Source organism: Motacilla alba, chromosome 20 (assembly GCF_015832195.1).
Source record: "Motacilla alba alba isolate MOTALB_02 chromosome 20, Motacilla_alba_V1.0_pri, whole genome shotgun sequence".
In the NCBI taxonomy this organism is placed as follows: domain Eukaryota; kingdom Metazoa; phylum Chordata; class Aves; order Passeriformes; family Motacillidae; genus Motacilla; species Motacilla alba.
The window spans coordinates 8,282,412-8,301,266 of NC_052035.1; the positions used below are offsets into that span (position 1 = coordinate 8,282,412).

At 61.9% G+C, this 18,855-nt stretch overlaps 2 protein-coding genes across 4 annotated transcripts; one reads left to right on the top strand and one right to left on the bottom strand.

Moving 5' to 3' along the window:
• Positions 1-1,049: 1,049 nt before the first annotated feature.
• On the top strand, positions 1,050-13,981 carry SNPH (syntaphilin). Of its 2 annotated transcripts, XM_038158500.1 has the most exons (6): positions 1,050-1,181; positions 1,324-1,381; positions 7,981-8,057; positions 8,817-9,017; positions 10,501-10,650; positions 11,454-13,981. In XM_038158500.1, the coding sequence occupies exons 3-6, from the start codon at positions 8,014-8,016 to the stop codon at positions 12,589-12,591; spliced, it is 1,533 nt and encodes a 510-aa protein (XP_038014428.1). In that variant the 5' UTR covers positions 1,050-1,181; positions 1,324-1,381; positions 7,981-8,013; the 3' UTR covers positions 12,592-13,981. The 2 variants fall into 2 exon arrangements, with proteins under 2 accessions (XP_038014428.1, XP_038014427.1); XM_038158499.1 differs by lacking the exon at positions 1,050-1,181 and having other exon boundaries at positions 1,326-1,381; positions 7,981-8,368.
• Positions 13,982-14,203: 222 nt separating this feature from the next.
• SDCBP2 (syndecan binding protein 2) lies at positions 14,204-18,782 on the bottom strand. 2 transcript variants are annotated; one of them, XM_038158506.1, is made up of 9 exons: positions 17,378-18,782; positions 16,183-16,248; positions 15,987-16,062; positions 15,648-15,751; positions 15,319-15,480; positions 14,905-15,080; positions 14,665-14,836; positions 14,447-14,538; positions 14,204-14,363 (listed from the first exon to the last, which is right to left on the bottom strand). In XM_038158506.1, exons 1-9 carry the CDS (start codon positions 17,462-17,464, stop codon positions 14,309-14,311), a joined length of 990 nt encoding a protein of 329 aa, XP_038014434.1. In that variant the 5' UTR covers positions 17,465-18,782; the 3' UTR covers positions 14,204-14,308. The 2 variants fall into 2 exon arrangements, with proteins under 2 accessions (XP_038014434.1, XP_038014435.1); XM_038158507.1 differs by lacking the exon at positions 17,378-18,782 and adding an exon at positions 16,861-17,133.
• Between the last annotated feature and the right edge of the window lie 73 nt (positions 18,783-18,855).

Here is an 18,855-nt window from a genome sequence, read left to right on the forward strand (position 1 = left end):
AAACAGGTTTGTCAAAACTCTGGAATAACCACGGGGGAGTGACAAAGGGAGCTGGGAATGTCTGGGAAGCACAATGGGCCTGGGGTCCAGACCCAAACTGGGCACAGATTCTATTCTGGCTGTGAATATTTCCCGCATCAGCATTTCCCTCCATAAATCCGTATGTGGATCCACACAGGCTGCATGTTTGTAGCACATGTGCGTCTCTGACGCTCCCGCTCCCCACGGGGGTGTCCGCAGCCGACCTTGGGCGCTGCTGGCGGCGGGCACGGAGCTGCCCAGGAGCCGGTGCCCCGCTGCTCCCCGCGGAGGCTGCAGGACGCGGCGCGGGGGCTCCCGAGACGCTCCCTCAGCAAATCGCTTGGGAAGGTTGATCTTGACAGTTCCAGCAGGAAGCGTGTGGGAAGTGCCATGAGTAACCGGGCTGTGCTGGAGAACGGGACGTGCCATGCCGTGCCAGCCGTCAGCCTCATCTCCCAAGCCTCCCGCACGCCACTCACAGCCCGGGACAGCAGCTCGGCGTGGCTGTTCCTGCTTCTCCCAGGCTGTTTCTGCTTCTCCACCCCAGCCCCGGCGATTAGGGCTGAGCCAGAGGGCTTGAAATGGGGCACAGAATTCCGGTTTTTTAATGACTCGACTTTATGAAGGTGCGTCACTAATTAGAGGCAGGGATCTCCTCAGAGCTGGGCTGCTTAAAATGAAAACTACAACGCGGGGGGGACCCCAAGGGCCGGGCGGCAGCCGCGCGGGGCCGCCCCGCTCCCCCCCTTCCCCTCCTCCTCCTCCTCCTCCTCCGGGGTTACGCGGGGCGAGGAGCCCAGGGCCACCGGGCACAGGGCACACCCGGCCCGCAGGGCTTCGCAGACGGGGAGGGACCCCAAAACCCGGCTGGTTTCTGTTTTTGAGGGGGCTGTGCCGCTTCGGCAGAGGGGAGTTGCCATAGAAACGGGGGGAAACCCGGCGGGGGGGCAGGGGGAGGCACCCGCGGCGCCGTCGCTTTAAGATCGCAGAGGAGGGAGCAAATTACGCAGCTGCACGGCTCATCCCTCCCTCCCCTCCCTTCTCCATCCATCCTTCCCTCCCTCCCTTCGCCATCCCTCCCTCCTCCATCCCTCCCTCATCCCTCCCTCGTCCCTCCAGCGCTCCCGGCCGCCCCGCCGCACCCATGGAGGCCGGCGCAGGTGATGGAGGCGGGGAGGGCGCGGGGTGCGGGGTGCGGGGTGCGGGGTGGGGCGGGGGGCACCGCACCGGCCACCGCACCGGGTACCCTACCGGGCCCCGCGCCGCCGCCGCTCACCGTCCGCTCTGTCCCTTCCCCGGCAGGTCGCTGAGCCCCCCACCCCGGCGCTGCCGCCCCCGACATCGGCGGGGCCCCGCGCAGGTGAGCGGTGCGGGGCGCGGTGCGGGGCGCGGTGCGGGGGGCGCGGTGCGGGGCCGTGACTCATCCCTTTCTGGCTGCAGATCCGGGGTGGGGGGAGGCGGGGGGCGCAGCCGGGTCTGCCAGCGCCGCTCCGCATCGGGGGAGCGGGAGCGGGGGGGGTTCCCGGGGCACAGGGTGCTCGGGGCGGGTCACGCATCGGGCCCGCAGCACACCCGCATTGCGTGTGCCAGACCCCCGCGGCACACACCGGACCCGTACTGCCGCACCAGAGCCCACGGCATGCGCTGGACCCCCATGGCACGTGCTGCACCCCTGTCTGATTTATCAGACACTTATCTTATGTACCCTGACCCACACTGCGAACCCACCTGGACCCCCACCACACCCGCCGGTCCTGCTGCACAGCCCTGGACACGTGTGACATGCACTAGACCCACACAGCAGCATCAGCCATGCATTGCACTCACCAGACCTGCACTGCACCCGCCAGACCCACATCTCATGCATCTGACCCACTTCATGTGCGCCAGACCCTCCCTGCACACCCCAGACCCACATTACACACCCCAGACCCTTCCTGCACACCCCAGACCCACATTACACACCCCAGACCCTCCCTGCACACCCCAGACCCACATTACACACCCCAGACCCTCCCTGCATGCCCCAGACCCACATCACGCCAGACCCAAATCTCATTGCACCTTGTCACATGCATCAGACCCTCCCTGCGAGCACCAGACCCTCACTGCACACCCCAGACCCACATCCCATGCACCAGACCCTCCCTGCATCCACCAACCCCATATCACATGGATCAGACTTGCATCACATGCACCAGACCATCCTTGCACACCCCAGACCCTCCCTGCACGCCCCAAACCCACATCTCATGCACCAGACCCTCCCTTCAAGCACCAGCCCCACAAGTGCTCGTGCAGCATCCCAAAGTGTCTCCAGCACCGTGGGGTGTTGCAGGAGCTGGGGCAGCTCTGCAGTTGACATTTTATTATTTAATGGCTTCATGCTCCATCTCCAAAGGGACACAGCAACACCCCAGCGGGTTGATGAGCCGGGTGCTCTGTTCTCTCCTCCCCACAAGGTCAGCGCTGTGGCTGTCGCACAGAACCCACTGCTGGGTGCCTGTTTGCTTACAAAATCCCAGCGTTCCCCCCCTCTCTGGGCAGCGGGCACGTTGTGCTATGAGCGTGTGCCAGGAGATGCAAATCCTGGTGCCCGGGGGTCCCAGGGTGGGGGTCCGAGGGGCAGTGCCCCTGCTCCCATCTCGGAGGTGCTGCAGCGGGCTGAGGCAGGAGATGTGGTGTGTGGTTAAAGTAGGCCATTCCAGCCGTGTGGAGAGCAGGGCTAATCCCCCGGCACCGCCGTCATTCCCAGCCCTCGCTCAAGGTGGATGGTGGTTAGGGGAGACCTGCTTCCGCCGCGCCGAGGCACGGAGGGGAGGCGGAGCTGTTGCACTGGAACTGGGTTTGTCTTCCAGGTTTTTGCCTTTGTATCTCAAAGGAGTGGGCTGTTCCTTCTGCTTCACACAGCTCAGCTCGGCTCCTGACAGAGCACCTCTGCAGGACGGGCTGTGCAGTGGGATGTCACCTCCATCCCATCCTGCTGACCTTCCTGGCCCAGGGTGACACCGCGGGGTCTGCATCCTGGGTGTCCCACTCCTGCTCTCATGCTGCTACAGCACTCGTCATGGAGCTCTTATCCCATTTCCCTTTGGCTCCAGAGTCCCCAGTGAGAGCCCAGCCTTTGCCCTCTGGTCAAGCACCTTATTTTTAGCTAATGAGGGCTGGGAATTGCCACCTCCCCATTCGGAGTTGCAGCCAGGTCAGCTGGAAAAGTGATGAGCTGCATAACCCGAGCTTTCCAAATGGTGTCTGTTTTCCTGTAATCTCTGGATGTCAACTCAGCGTTTTATAACAAACAGGAGAATAAAAGGAGGTGCTCCTGCCTTTTGGAATGGGATCCAGCCGCTCTTTGCAGCATTGATTTTTCTGGTGGTGTTGCATAAACACCCCGTGGGGTTTGTCTCTGCTTGTGCCCCGAGCACTCTGCTCTGCCCTGAGCTGGATTTAGTGGTGGCTTGGGCAGTGCTGGGTTAGCAGTTGGATTTGAAGGTATTAAAGGTATTTTCCTACCTAAATGGGTCTGAGATTCCATGATCTCCCTCTGCCTGGGACCCAGGTGAAGCTTTGGGATGAACCCCTCTACACTGGAGCAGAGGCTCCCAGCCTCTGGAGATATTGCTACATCCTTGTAATCTTCTTGGAGCAAAAGCAAAGCAATCCCTGTATCCCAAAAATCCCCCATGGCAGGAGGAGGACACAGTCATGGATGTTTGTCCCCAGCTGCCCACGTGGTGGTCCCAGTGCTGACCCCCTCCTGCACCAGGACTTCTGCCAGCCCTGCCTGCTGGATCCTGCTCTTTCCCATTGCAACCCAGCTGTATCCCAGTCCCTTTTCCAGTGCAAGCAGCCCTGGCATTGCCACTGTCCAGGAACGTGGTCTCTGCCCCACATCAGCTGCTGCTTGTTGGCCACATCCATCACTTTGCTTCTTTTTAGAGTGTAGAAAAGCAGAGCTGGTGTCAGGAAGGCAGGGTAGGTCTTTGGGAGCCTTTTTTGTCCCCTGGAAAAACAAAGCTATGGTTTCCCTCTCTATGTTCCCTCTGCTTTTAATCTTGCTCATCCTGGGAGGCTGAAGATCTCCCAGGGGACCCACGGGGACACCACGTTTCTCTCCCAGATCTCTGCAGTGGGTGAAGCTGCTCTCAGACGCTTGGGCTCAGTGCCACCATTGCAAAAGATTCCTCACACAGGATGTGCCAAGGGAAACACAGGAATCCAGCAGCAGGCAGGATGATGGGAGCCTCGACAAAGGAAGCAGTGAGCGAGAAATCCAGGGAGATGTGGCAGCTGCTGGCACAGCAGTGTTGTGCTGAGGGTTGACACTGGCAGTGAGCTGCAGGCTCTCACACCTCTCTGATCCCTGTGGGGATGGGGTGAGCTGGCAGCAGCTGCATCCCTCTGAATCCCACAGAAGCTGAGCTTTGAAAGCTGATGGGAGCAAACTCTTGAGCCTGCAGCCATGAAACCCTCAGAGGAACAAGCTGAGGAACCATCAGAGGCTTCACTGAGCCAGTGATGAGGGTCTCTCCAGAGGTCCTGTGTCCCTGTTTCCCATGTGAGAAGCATCTGGGAAGGGCCATAGCTGCCCAGCCTGGTTTGTCCATCACTGGCACAGCCAGGGGATCCAGCAGGGAGTGGGGAAGTGGCAGGATTTGAGGTGAAGAAGCATCTCTGTGGGCAGTGATCCAGCTGACCCTGGAGAAATTTTCCTCTGGGGCACCAGGGTGAGCCCCCACTCTGTCACTGCTCTGCCATCCATCACTGTCACAGTGTGTGATCAGTAGTTCAGCAGGAGCTGGGGACCCACCAGAAGATGAGTGTCACCCTGCCGGAGCAGTGGCAGTGTGGAGGACTTGTCCTGATTCTGCATCCCAGCCCTCTGTGGGAGATCCCCTTTTTCATGCTGTAGCTCCAGCTGTTTCCTTATCAAGGCCCATTGCTTTTATTTATCAGCAATTCTCCAGGCTAATTCCACTGCATGGAGCAAACCCTGGTTTGTGCTGTTGTTTGTAAAAGCTCTGCCCTTTCTGCTCCACATATGCTGGAGCCTCACAGGGAGTTTTAGGCAGCACCAGCAACACCCTGCTCTTTGCAGTGGGCAGTGTCCACCCTGCTCAGCCCTCAAGCTGCATTTTAGGGGATTTGCAGGGTGGTGCACCACAGGCAGGAGGTCTGCAGGACAGTCTCTGGATCTGGTGTACGTTGGGGTGTTGGACCCTGGCCCGTGCTGGCATTCCCAAGCAGGAAGGGCAGACACAGAGGTGCTGTGCTGAGCAGGGCCCTGCTGCTCCCCCAGCATGGGGACAAGCCAGCGCCCAACAAGTCACCTTGGCCTTGGTCCATGAATTGCCCTGACCACCCCTGCTGTGGAGACAGGCTGAGAGAGCTGGCAGAGAAGAGAAGGCTCTGATGAGACCTTAGAGCCTCTTCCACTGCCTAAAGGGGTTCCAAGAGAGCTAGAGAGAGACTTTGGACAAGGACATGGAATGGCATGGGAATGGCTTCCCACTGCCAGAGGGCAGGGTTAGATGGGATATTTGGAAAAAATTCTTCCCTGTGAGGGTGGTGCTTCTCTGGCACAGGTTGCCCAGAGAAAGTGTGGGTGCCCCATCCTTGGAAATGTTCAAGGCCAGGTTGGACGGGGCTTGGAGCGACCTGGGATAGTGGAAGGTGTCCCTGCCCATGGCAAAGGGTTGGAATGAGATGGTCTTCAAGGTCCCTTCCAACCTAAACCATTTTCTCTTTTTAACCCCCTGCTATGGGCAGGGATGCCACCCACCAGACCAGGGTTAATCCTGGATTTTCCCTCGCTTTCCTGGTGGGGCTCCATTGGTGCTGGAACTACTCATCCTGGTCCATCCTGGAGGTAATCCTGAGTGCAGATCCACAATTTCCTCTGCCTTTAGTAGCCACATACCACAGGGGCAGGTGTGTGTTCAGCTTTGGTGCTGAATCTGCCCACCCTGCCTGTCCTGGGCAGCCTCTGGGCACAGTGAGACTTCTGGGGACACTGAAGTGGCCCACTGATCCTTTGGGAATAACGACGATTTATTATCAGGGATTAAATTCCAGACACTCTGGGTGCTGTGGGAGGCATCAAGCCTTGGTGTGGGCACCAGGCAAGTCTGCAGCAGTGGGAAGAAGAGGAGGAAATGAGGTCCCCAGACATGAGGCCCAATCCAGGCGTCCCCACAGAGCCATTCCAGGCTGCGATGCTGGCAGCAGGTGCCTGGGGTGTGGTGTGGGGTGCTCTCAGGAGCCCCGTGTGCTGCACACACACATGCCAGCTGCAGTGCTGGCACTCGCTGGTATCAGTGGGGCACAGGGGGACCCCTGCACACAGCAGTGTGGCACGAGGGTGACCTTGACATGAGTGGGGAAGATCCAGGTCCAGCTGAGCTGACGATGGGCACCCCTGGGATTATACCAGATACCACTGGACTGCAGGGAGAGGGTGAGGAATCAACCCACTCAAATCTCCCTAAATCCCTGCTCGAGAGCTGTGCTGCAGCCCCGTGAGGTGCTGCTGGATGGTGACAGAGAATCCTGGAGGATGCTCCTGCCAGCCTGAGGCCACGCACAGCTCTTGGTGGATGCTGATTCACGCTGCTGCAGTAGCAGAGCTTGCTGCCCGCTTGGGAGCAGTGATCCAGCAGGACAGAACACTGCCTTTCCCAGCCCGGGTCATCTCCAGGCAAATCCATCCCAGGTGGAAGCAGCAGGATCACCAAATCCTTCTTGCAGTGTCCCAGGGGTGCTGGCACCCTCTGTCATGGGGCACTGTCCCTGCTGGGACTTGGGACTTCACAGCACCAGTGCTCTGGGATTCTTGGTGCCCTGGTTTGGGGATCAGGGAGCAGCAAATCCTGGGCAGAGGAGGGACCTGGTCTGGCCAGGGTGTGCTTTGAGGTATCCTGGAAAAAAAATAACCTGGGGTTGTAAATGTGGAAGGCTGCACTGGGGTGAGCTGGATGTGCCCCCCTTCCCGTTCAGCCTCCCCTGTTGTCCCACTCCCCGCACTCCCCTGGAGCAGGGCCAGCAGCATGGAGTGTTTCCTGTCACCCATCGATTGTCTGTTGGCAGGTCTCATCTCCTGCATTGCTCTGCCAAAATCTGAGATAAATGCTGGCGTTGTGGATGGGCCTGGGGATGGGGGGGTCCCCGTGCTGCCCCCATCCCCGTCGGTCTCTGGCAGTCTGGGAGCACGGTGGGGATCCCCGCGGTGCCATGGGATGCTCGGCAGGATCTGGGTGCTGAGCAGATGTTTCCCTCGCTCCCTCACATCCTGCGTGTGCCCGAGGTGCTGCAAGCCTCTGGATCTGGCCCATTTATTTACAGCAAAGCGGGCTCTGTGTTTCCCTAGGGATTAGCAGCTGCTGCCTCATCGTGCAGGGATCTGTTCTTCCTCACCTGATTTCACTGCTGAATGGGGGATTTGCACTTAATTAAGGAAAAGCAGGCACCCAGCCCACTGCAGGGAGAGCTGCCTGCCCGGGGAGCTCCATGGCTGGGTCAGAGCCCTTGTACCATCTCTGCCCCCAGCAATGCCCCCGCTGCAGGCACCCTGTGTCCCTGTGGCATCACTCTGCTTCCTGACGGGGACGGGGCTCTGGGAGCAGGGGGAAGTTTGTCCCACGATGAGAAAGGGGCTCCAGGCCATGGGCAGGCACCTGCTGTGCTTCTGATCTGCCTTTTAAATGAAGAACACCCTTGCCCTGTGCCCACAGGATCCCAGTGGGACCACAGGCATGCAGCATTCTGGCATTTCTGGTTTATGGGAGACAAGTGGGAAGCACAGTCCTGATGTGCAGGGGGTGCTGTCCTCATCCGTCCCTGTACTGGTGGCCCTGAGGACTATGCTGATGTTCTGGTGCCAGGGCTCACCCCACAGGGGCCCTGTCTCATCAGGGCCATTTTCCTGCCTTCACCTGCTCTCTCTGTTGCCTTTGCCCGCAGTTCCCTGTGCCCAGGAGCCGTGGCACTGTGGCCATGTCCGTGCCGGGGAGCAGACGCGCGTCCACAGGATCACGAAGGTGAATATGCTTCAGCCTCTGGCCTCGGGACTGGACACCAGCGCCTGCAGCCGGGATGAGACGATCCCCACGATCCCCACACCTCCACCACCAGCTGCCACTCCGCAGCACGAACCCCCAGCCCAGCTTTCGGGGGTTTGCATGGCACTGCCCGCTGCACAGCACTTCCCTGTCCGTGCATGCAGCTCCCCGAGTGCTGCACGCCCTGTCCCTCTGTCCGTCTGTGCCACAGCCAGGACCGACCCCTCCGTCCGTCCAGGCGAAGGCAGGCAGTGGTGGAGAGCACTGGGTTGGGGCAGTGAAACTGGGAGGTATGTTAGCCCTTGGAAAATGCGTCCTTGAGCTGAGCGGTAAAGAGAGAAAAAGAGGGAAAAAGCATTTATTCCCCTGCCAATGTCTCCTTGACCTGGACTGCCGTTCTGGAGGTGCAGGCTCAGCGTGGGCAGGGAGAAGAGGCAGAGCTGCCCATGTCTAGGTGATGCTCTGGCAGATGTGGCTCGAGCTCTGCTGGGACTGTGCTCCCAAGGGACTCTTACGGGGCTCCCAAGGGGCTTCCAAGGGGATCCCAGGGGCTCCCAAGGTCCTCAGGGTGTGAGGATGCTGTGCCAGCATCCATGGGCTGCCACGCCAGGGAAGGGGGAGCGGGTGGACATCCCCCCCAGCCCTGCCTTTGTGCCCGTCACCACGTCCGTGCGATTTTGATCCCTGCTGTTTGTTTTGTCCTTTTGTCTTGTGTGTTCTCGGTGTGGTGGTTGGCAGTCGCGGGGTTTATGGACGGAGTGGCTTTGCCTCCTTCTTTAAGTCTTCAGCGCCCTCAGCCACTCGGCCTGAGACACAGCCTCTTCTCCCTGCCTCCAGGCGCCCCTCGCCCCCCGGGAGGGACACCTACGGCACCTCCTCGCTGAGCAGCAGCAGCAATTCTGGCTCCTGCAAGGGCAGCGACAGCAGCCCCACCCCAAGGTAACCCGTCACCCGTGGCCCCAGGGCGGCTGCTGGGTGCCCCCGGGCAGGGGGAGCAGTTCCCCCGTGCTGCCGGTGCCGGTCCCAGCAGGGACAGGAGCGCAGGGGCCGCTGGAGCGAGGCTGTGCGCTTGGTGGCTGGGGGAGCCGGAGCTGGCGGAGCTGCTGGCGTGTCTCCACAGACCCTCGCTACCCTCCTCCTCCAAACCTCTCCGCCGCTGCTGTTGTGTCGTCTCCCTCCCTGTCCCCCCGCCTGCCACCCAGGGATCCCCCGTCCTCTTCCCTCCGTCCTGCTGTGGCTGTGGCTTGCACGCTGCACGCTCCCTCCCGCCACTCCCGCATTCCAAGGAGCGCCCGGATCCTTCCAGACCAAAGGCACGAGGGCAAGAGCTTCGCTTCCGTCCCCTCGTGTTGCCCGGCAAAGGTTTGGCAAGAGCTGGTGGCCCCCTGGCTTCTCAGCAGGGAGCTCCAGGTGTGTTCGGACACAAAGAGCCAGCACCAGCCCTGCAGGCACAGCAGCCCGTGGTGCACTGCTCATCGCCTGCCTGTCCCCTGTCCCCTGCAGCTCCCAGAGCTGGAATCATCCTGGGAGGATCTGAGGGGCCCGAGGGTGACACGGTGAGCAGGTCCCATGCGTGCTGTGGCCAGGGGCAGTGGCTCTCCTGCTGCCGTGGGGCATTCCAAGGCATGGATGCTTCTCACACAATGCTTCTGGACATGGCTAAAGGCTGCTGGGCTGATGGACACCACGCAGGGGGATTTTGGGATGCCTCCTTTTCATTCATAGGGAGTTTGGTCCCCCCACTGTCATGCCAGAGCCACTCGTGCAGCTCTCAGCTCTCCACGTGCCTCCCAGCTTGGAGAGGAGCCCTGTCCCTGGCCAGCCCCTGCTCTCTGCACTGTCCCAGGCTTTGGGCCAGAGATGTCACTTCATCTGCCCCAATGCCAGTGGTGGCATAAGGAGGGTCCAAACGTGCTGCTGGCCCAGCCCAGAGCAGATGCTGGATTTCCTGACTTGCTCCCCATGGGCAGGACAGCCACTATCTCCAGACCTCTCCATCCCAAACCCTTCCATTCACCATCTTATGTCTCCATCTCCGGTGGGGCCGATCCCACCCTGGGGTCTCCATCCACATCAGTTGTTTCCAGGAAGGTCACTCTGGGCACACCGAGACCATGGTGACCCTGGTTCTGCTCATGGCCCAGCCAAGTCCCCAGCACCACAGAGCACTCAGCACCTGACAGCAGCACCAGTGTGACCAGGAGCTGCACCCACGCTCCTGCCAGGGCACAGCACACAAGACACCCACCCTGTCTGTCCTGCCAGGGCACAGCACCCTCATGCACCCACCCTGCCCCTCCTGCTCTCAGAGCTTCTTTTGGATGTATCGCGGGGCTGCACCCCGAGAGCAGGCCTTAGAACCCCTGGGTCAAGCCTGTGCTGACCCTGGCACTGGCAGTGGGTGACATCTGTGTCCCTGCAGGCGCTCGTCCAAGTACAACCTCTGCAGTGACAACCATGGGATAAAGCCACCGACGCCGGAGCAGTACCTGACTCCCCTGCAGCAGAAGGAGGTCTGCATCCGGCACCTGAAGGCTCGCCTGAAGGACACGCAGGAGCGCCTGCAGGACAGGTGAGCTCGTGGGAAAGGTGCCAGCACCAGCCATTGCCACCCACTGTGGCACCTCCTGTCTGGGGCTGGTCCTTCTGGGTTCTCAGTTCCCAGCATGGCACCTTGCCCTCGTGCCCAGGGACCGAGGTCACAGCTGTACCACGGCATTGCTGGCATGTGGGGTCTGGCAGTGCTGCCTGATCTGGGGACTGGAGAGCCCCACATCCCACCTGCAGTGGCTGCATTCTCCCCTCACCCTGTTTAAGTCCCTGCCATGCTTTTGCTGAATTTCAGCGTCAGAGGGTGGCTAATCCCCATCTGCTCCTCTCAGGCTTAGGCACGGCCCCGCCGCCGTGCCAGCTGCCACGCGCCTGCCCAGGGCACCTGCCCACCCCCACAGCCCTCAGGAGACCTGGGCACTGCAGCCTCTCGGGGAGAAGGCTGAACATCACTTCAGGCATCCCTGAGCTCCCACTGCTCCAAACAGTGCTGCCAGGGGGCCCTGAGCATCTGTCCTGAGGGTCCTCAAGCATAAATCCTGAGAGTCCCCGAGTATCACTCCCGAGGGTCCCTAAGCATCCATCCCTGGGGTCCCTGAGCGTCACTCCTGGGGGTCCCTGAACATTGCTCCTGAGGCTCCCTGAGCATCACTCTGAGGCTCCCTGAGCATCACTCCTGAGGGTCCCTAAACCACTGGATCCATGCCTTGTTCCCAGCCGGGAGTGTCACTGGGCGATCTGGTCGCAACCCAGTGCTGGGCTCAGAGGACAGGGCTGTCCCTGCAGCCCCCTCAGCGCCGCGGTGCTGCCCTCCCGTCTCCGCAGGGATGCTGAGATCGAGGACCTGAAGACGCAGCTGTCACGGATGCAGGAGGACTGGATCGAGGAGGAGTGCCACCGCGTGGAGGCCCAGCTGGCGCTGAAAGAGGCTCGCAAAGAGATCAAGCAGCTGAAGCAGGTCATCGACACGGTGAAGAACAACCTACTGGAGAAGGACAAAGGCCTCCAGAAGTATTTTGTGGACATTAACATCCAGAACAAGAAGCTGGAGACGCTGCTGCACAGCATGGAGGTGGCACAGAACGGGGCGCTGAAGGAGGAGGGCGCCGGCGAGTCGGCCGGGGGGTCCCCGGCCCGGTCCCTGACCCGCAGCTCCACCTACACCAAGCTGAGCGACCAGGGAGCGGGGGACCGCAACGTGGGGGGCTCGCAGACCATCTCGCTGGACGAGGGTGCCGACAGCGGCTTCGTGGGCATGGAGGAGGCTCCGGGCCACACGGACCCGCTGGAGGTGGGCGGTGAGCCCGGCATCCGCCTGCCCCCCAGCAACACCTACGAGAAGGTGCTGGGACTGCGGAGCAGCGCGGAGGCGGGGGTGCAGGCCAGCTGCATGCAGGAGCGGGCCATCCAGACGGACTTCGTGCCCTGCCAGCCCGACCTGGACACCATCCTAGAGAAGGTGATGAAGTCCCAGGCTTGCAGCTTGGGCAGCCCCACCTCCGCCTGGGTCTCCGAAATGGAAGACACGATGCCCGTCCCCGAGCTCGCCAACCCCACCGGGACCACGGACCTGATGGTGGCCGAGCCCGACGCCGCGACGGCGGCTGCCGGCGCCCAGGGGGGCGTCCCCTGCAACCCGGCGGTGCGGCAGCCCCCCAGCGCCAGCCCCTCGGTGGCCATCGCCTGCGTGGCGGAGGAGGAGCTGATGGAGGTGACCGGCTGCGAGACCAACCCTTCCAAGAGCTACTGGAGCCGCCACTTCATCGTGGATCTGCTGGCGGTGGTGGTGCCGGCGGTGCCCACGGTGGCCTGGCTGTGCCGCTCACAGCGGCGGCAGGGCCAGCCCATCTACAACATCAGCTCGCTGCTGCGGGGCTGCTGCACCGTCGCCCTGCACTCCATCCGCAGGATGGGCTGTCGCCCCGTCGCCAGCCCCGGCCCCGGAGGCTCGGCCCAGCCCTGACCCCTCCGAGCCGTCCACCCGCCCCCACGGACCCGACTGCTGATTGTAGAGCCCCGGCGTGGCGCTGGCGGGTGGGAAGGGGCCGGGGGGGTCTGCGGGTGCATCGAGGTGTGCTGCCCCCCTCCCAGCTCCTGGAGGAGGGGAAGAACGTTGTTGGAAGAGGAGTGTTGGCAGCCGGCGTCACCCCCGCCGATGGACACCCCTGCCTGTGCCTCTGGCTGCGGGGGGCTGTGGGGCTGCACCCGCCAGGGGGACTCTCCCTCCATCGCGCTTGCTTTTTGTTTGTCGCCGGGTTGTCCCCGGGGCCAGCCGTGCCACGGGCGGGTGATGGCGAGGGGCCGCTGGCAGCGTGGAGCGCTGGGGATGCAGCGGTTCCTTGCTCCAGGTGCAGTGTCTGTCCGTGGGCAGGGGGATGGGGGGTTCCTGTCCAGACACAGGGATCAGCTCCGGAGCGGTTCGGGCCAGCCCCCCGTTCCCTAGGAGATGCCACCCGACACCGGGATGGAACTGGGCTGCAGCTCACGCACGGAGCCCCCCGAGGAAGCCGCGGGCTCTCCCTCCCTTTGCTTTGCACTATATTCACTTTTTTTTGGGTACGGACTGAAGCCCGGCTGTTGGGACTCTGGCTGCCGGGGGCGGGACCGGGGGCTCCTGCAGTCCTGCCAGCCGTGGTGCCGGTGATCCCCCCACGTGCCGGAGCTCGGATGCCTTTGCTGGGGTGCGGGCAGTGCCGTGCAGGCGGAGCCAAGCCCTTTGCCGCCCCGGCCCACCCAAACCCCCGCTTTGCTGGCGGCCTCCGGAAAAAAATGCCTTTTTTTTTGTTGTTGTTGAAACACAAAGACAGCAAGGATTGCTCAGCGGGGCTGTTGGGGCGCGGGACTTGGGGCTCCCCCGGGCGCGCCGCACTCCCACCCCACGAATGTCTGTGGTTTCTTCGTGACTTGAACTAACAGTGTTTCCCCCCGACCCCAACCCAAGCCCACTTCCCCACCCACGGGTGCCACTGGCCAGGTGTCCTGGCGGCCGGTGACGCTCCACGCCGGTGTTCAGTGGTCCCCAGAGGGGCATGTGCCACATCCTGTGTGCCCCACGCTCCCCTGCATCCCCATTCTGCCAGCTCTGCCTGTGCTGGAGGGCAGTGGGGACAGCAGCTCTGCCACCAGCACAGCACCAGGTGCTGGGAGAAGGATTTGGGGAGCAGCAGTGACCAGGCAGCCGGGGCAGATGTGAGTGGAGCTGGGATGTTCGCCTCTCGTGCAATGTATTTGTGGATCTGTGTACACGTCTGTTAGGCTATCCAAAGCTTTGCCAAGAAATAAATGTAACAACTATATTTGAAAGACAAATCTATATAATATATTTTTTAAATACAGAACTGAAAAAGCTGTAACCCCCCTCTTCTTGTTTCCCCTGTCCTGTACTCGCTGTCTGTGGTGGATGTAATAAATGTCGCTGGGTCTGTGTCTGCTTCGGCTGGAGCCAGCCCTTGGCATCTGCCCTGAGGGGATGGCCCAAGCAGGGGCACGGGGACAGTGGGACCCTGGTACAGGACATCTGCCCCATCCTTGCTGAGGAGAGGAGGAACCACCCAGCAGCCACCAGACTCTGACGGGATAAGGGGTTTTGTGCTAGAATAGCTCCTTTGGAGGTGCTGTGGGGTGCTCTCAGCAGGTCCCCTGAGCTTCCAGCATCAGCTCCCGGAACAGCAGCGATGGTGTCACAGGTCAGGGATGGAGTGGTCCATGGACGACTTCACCAGCCCTGATGAGAGCCTGAGCAGAGGGAAGGGAGGTCAGTGGGGGGAGCCTGGGGGTCCCTGTGGGGTGTGGGGGTCCTTGCAGCCCCACGTTCTCACCGTTTGACCATGTGCTCGTAGATCACGGTGGGGATGATGGTCAGTGTCACCACGTTCCCAGCCCCTGCCAGCACCTCCATGAGCTTCTTATCCTGCAGGAGAGAGAGGGGGGGTCCATGGGGTGCCCAGCTTTGCTCAGTATCCCCCTCCCTCCTGGATTCTCTGGCCACAGCCTGGACTCCCCAGGCATGTCCTGCCCCCGCAGGGCACAGCCCTACCTTCATGCCGATGACGTTCTGGCCGTTCACCTCGCAGATGCAGTGGTGGGTGAGGAGCCCGTTGCGGGCGGCCGAGCTGTCCTTGGCCAGCGACACAATCTTGCCCTTCTTCACCACGATGCCCACGTGGCCAGTGCTGTCCTTGTGCACGGTCACGGTGCGCTGGAAAGGCCTGTGGGGAGAGCACCATCAGTGCTGCCACCGGCACTGCCACCGCCCCTGGTGCCACCAGGCACTCACCTGTCCCTCACCACCATGACGATTTTTTCAGGGTTCGCCTTCTTCAGCGCGCGCTGTGCCTTGTCGCTGCTCCAGCCCGCGCAGTTCTTGCCGTCGATCTGCAGCACCTGGTCCCCGAAGCGCAGCCCCACCAGCGCTGCTGGCGAGTTGGCCTTCACCAGCTGCACGAAGATGCCCTGGGGACACAGTGGCATGGTGGCACAGGGACCAGTGGCCATGACGTGCACCGTGGTATGCCATGCCATCTGCACCTTGCTGTGCTGTGGCACGCTGTGACATTTAATGGCCCACGCTGCCGTGCCGTGATACACTGCCACGTCAGGCTGTGCTCTACTGTCGTGCTTGCGCCACCTCACATCGTGCCACGACACAGTCCCGTGCCATGCCCTGCCCCATGCCAGCCCAGCCCCTCACCTGGTCGACGTTCTTCAGCTGCAGCCCCGTCTTGCCGCGCTCGTCCTTGCACAGGTGGATCTCCCGCACGCCCGGCTTGATCTCCGCCCGCCGCAGCCCCGCGCTGTTCCCGCTCAGGGGGGCGACCAGCTGGCCTGGGGAGGGCCCGGCGGGGGTCAGTGCCTGCGGGGGAGCTGGGGGTCAGTGGGGACGGGGGGGACACAGGGCCCTGTGCACCTCAGCCCTTGGGAGTGCTGCATCCCTTTCTCGGGCAAGGTGAGGAGCCGGAGGGATCCCCGTTCTGGCACGGGGAGCCACACGGGGCAGGGAGCTGGAGCCCAGACACCTACGGTGCTGTCCTCCGTGTGCAGGTTCTTCTGGATCTCCTCGCTGGACAGCGCCAGCCCCATGTAGTTCTCCAGCTCTGCTAGGTTGGGGTACAGCACAGGAGGCTCTGAGGGACATACCAAGGGTGGTCTCAGATCCTGGGGCCCCCAACCCACAACCGTTGCCCCTCCATCCCAGGAGCCCCCTCGGATCATGGGCCAGCAAAAAGAGACCCCCAAAATCCCATCCCCAACCCATGCACTGAGTTGGGAGGGGGGTCTCAGCTGAGCCCCCCCACACTGAGCATCATTACCCACCCAGACAGCCCCGGCACAGGGTGAGCTGATCACGTCCCACCTTACCAGTGCCCGAGGTGAGCTTCGGCTTCTCTGTGACCACTGTGGTGGCGGGGGTCCTCACCCCAGCTGCTGCCTGTGCCTGCCAAGAGACAGGGTGCTCAGTGCTGCGCCCCCCACCCTGGGGACCCTCTGAGGTGAGGCCCCACAGGGACCCATTGGGGTCTGCTCACCCCCGTGACACTGCTGAGCTGGCACTGACCTGCAGGACCTGGTGGCCCTTCATGTCCTCCAGGGAGGGGTAGAGCGTTGCCATCGCTGCTGCTGTCTGGGGACAGGGATGGGGCAGTTCAAGGACTGGGCTGCCTCTCCAAGCATCCCTCCCAGCCCGTGTACCAGAGATAGGCTGTCACCTGGAGGCTCCAGTGTGACTCAAGGCTATGTCACCAGGGTCATCCCCACCAGCACTTCCTGGTGGCTGGGACACGGATGGCTGAGTGCCGGGCAGGTCCTGCTCCCCATGTCCACCTGCCCCACAGAGCCACCCCAACAGCACCCAGACAGGGGAGGGGGATATCCCACGGGAATGGCCCCTTTGCCCCTCATCAGACCCCTCTGCTCCCCGTGTCCAGCTGGGCAGTGGGGCCATTCCAGCATTACCCAGACACAGCAGTGAGATGTCCCATGGGAACAGCCCTCGTACACACCAGCAGCCCCCTCTGCACCTCATGTTGTGCCCAAGGCTGTGCCCCCCAAACCTACTCTATGGCATCTCGTGCCCCAAAAAGCATAATCCAAAACTCATTGTGTAGGGGCCAAATCCAGACCCAGCTCTGAGCCCTGCGGGAACCAGGCAGGATCCCACCTGCAGCCCAGGGAGAGCAGCAGCATCCAACAGACAAGACTCCCCCAAGTCCAACCCTGCCATCCCCGAACTCACCTGCCAACAGCTCCCAGATCCTTGTGACACCCTCTGCCTGGCCCCTGGCTTTTATAGCAGGGCCCAGCCCAGGGAGGGGCCAGACAGCCTCAGCTGATTGCACCCCCGCTAGGTAGGGCACAGGTGAGGAAGAGGAAGATGAAGGCAACAATGCACAGAGCCCTGGCACTGCAGGGGTGGGACAGGGATTGGATTAAGGACAGGGGTGGCTTTCTGTAGATTCAGGCATCCCTGGGGAGCAGGGATGGGACTGTACCAACTGTACTCCCCATGGTGCCCCTCCCTCACTGCATCACCTCTCCTGCCCCCCTCAGCACATGGTTTGGCCCCCCCCAGCTGGACCCCCCTCCCCCCATTATGCTTCCTGGGCTCCCCAGGGCCTGCGGGGGGTGAAGGGGGATCCCCACCGTGATCCCCTGCGTGGGCGGTGGCTCCCGCTGACACTTCGCTGCCCTGGCGCGTGGGGCTGACGCGGCCGTGACCGGGATCCCGTGTCCCACACCCTTCCCAACGTCACCTGGGACACGTGCCAAGTGTGGGAGTCCCACGCTGCAGGTGCAGAAACTGAGCCAGCACAGAGCTCAGCGTGGGGTGGCCGTGGCATCCTGCTGCATGGGCCACCACCATGTCACCGGCGGATCCAGCCCTCCAGCAGCCAGCGGTGACATTCTGCTGTCGGCATTGAGGATGCCATGGGCCACCGTGTCCCCAGGGGCCAGGCAGGGAGTGCTGAGGGCGCTCAGGCAGGTCTGGACCTGGTGGCACCAGCCCAGAGCTCCCCGGCACGGGGCCAGTCCCGCCGTGGAGCCGCAGCCAGGTACGTCCCAGCTCCCTGCGCCTCCGCTCCAGCGTGCCAAGCCAGGAGGAAATGTTTTATTTACTGGTGTTATTTTTAGCTGGATGGTGCCCAGCTGCCTTGACCAGCCCAGGAGAAGAACAGCCTGAATGCCAGCAGCACAGAGAGTCCCTACACAGACAGAGAGGATTGTTTCCTGGAGTCTGTTCATTTCCCAAACCCTCGTCCCCACCAAACCACAGCTATAAGGATTCACACCCCACCTACACTCATGGATGCCTCAGGAGCTGTGCAGGGGCTGAGGGCCCAAGGGCAGAGGACTTCCCTCAGCCTCCCCCTGCCCTGGCTTAGCCCCAGCCAGAAGTCATGGCACTGCCTGGCACTGGTTAATAATTAAAGCAAAAAGCTTTGCAGGAAGAGAAACACAAACTGGCCTCAAGCTTCCACCCAGAAATGGCCACAGCAAAGGACGGAGCGGGGTGCTGGTGCCCCACAAGCTCCTGTCCTGCTTAACTGAGCCACAGTTAAGGGCAGAGCTAATTCCTGCTGTGCTCCTGGATACATCCCAATGCGAGCTGCTCCTGCCCCAGGGCCACTGCTCCCTCCAGGACCCGTTACACACAAACTTTGCCTGGCAGCTGGGACAGGCTGTGTTATTGATCGCGGCTGTGTTATCAGCTGTGGCACACTGATCAAAGGTTGTCAGCAGAGGAACAAGGCACGGGCCCCCAGTGGTGCCTGAGCAGGTCCTACACACACAGCACCCAACAGCAAAGCCCAAAGCAGGTGATGTGCTGTGCCCCTTGTGCCATGTCCAGCTTCCAAAAAGGACTGAAATAAATCCAGAAAGGTGCAAGGAAAGGCTTCCCTGGAGCTGCAAGAACCATGGGAACATGCATCCATCTATCCTTCATGCTTCCAGGTTGAGTCACAGCCACAAGGGCACAAGGCTGTGAGGGCAATGCTTAATAGATCATGGTGAGGCAATTAATTATGCAAATTCCAGCAGGCTGCCATCATCTCCCCACAGAGCACAGGAGCCCCAGGCACCCTACTGTGCTCCCCAGCACCTGAGCCTGACACTAAGGCACAGCAGCACAGGACAGCACCGCCTGAGCCTGGCACAGCACCCAAAGCGCCCCACGAGCCCGGCACAGCACCCACAGCACCCCCTGAGCCCAGCCCAGCCCCTGCTGTGC

Coding starts and splice junctions, on each gene's coding strand:
- SNPH (XM_038158499.1), top strand. CDS start 8,064: ATGCTTCAGCCTCTGGCCTCGGGACTGGACACCAGCGCCTGCAGCCGG. Junction 9,018..10,500: donor GACAGCAGCCCCACCCCAAG/GTAACCCGTCAC, acceptor GTGTCCCTGCAG/GCGCTCGTCCAAGTACAACC. Junction 10,651..11,453: donor CAGGAGCGCCTGCAGGACAG/GTGAGCTCGTGG, acceptor CCGTCTCCGCAG/GGATGCTGAGATCGAGGACC.
- SDCBP2 (XM_038158506.1), bottom strand. CDS start 17,464: ATGCCACGGCCACCCCACGCTGAGCTCTGTGCTGGCTCAGTTTCTGCA. Junction 15,752..15,986: donor GAAGCTCACCTCGGGCACTG/GTAAGGTGGGAC, acceptor TATGTCCCTCAG/AGCCTCCTGTGCTGTACCCC. Junction 14,837..14,904: donor GTCATGGTGGTGAGGGACAG/GTGAGTGCCTGG, acceptor CTCTCCCCACAG/GCCTTTCCAGCGCACCGTGA.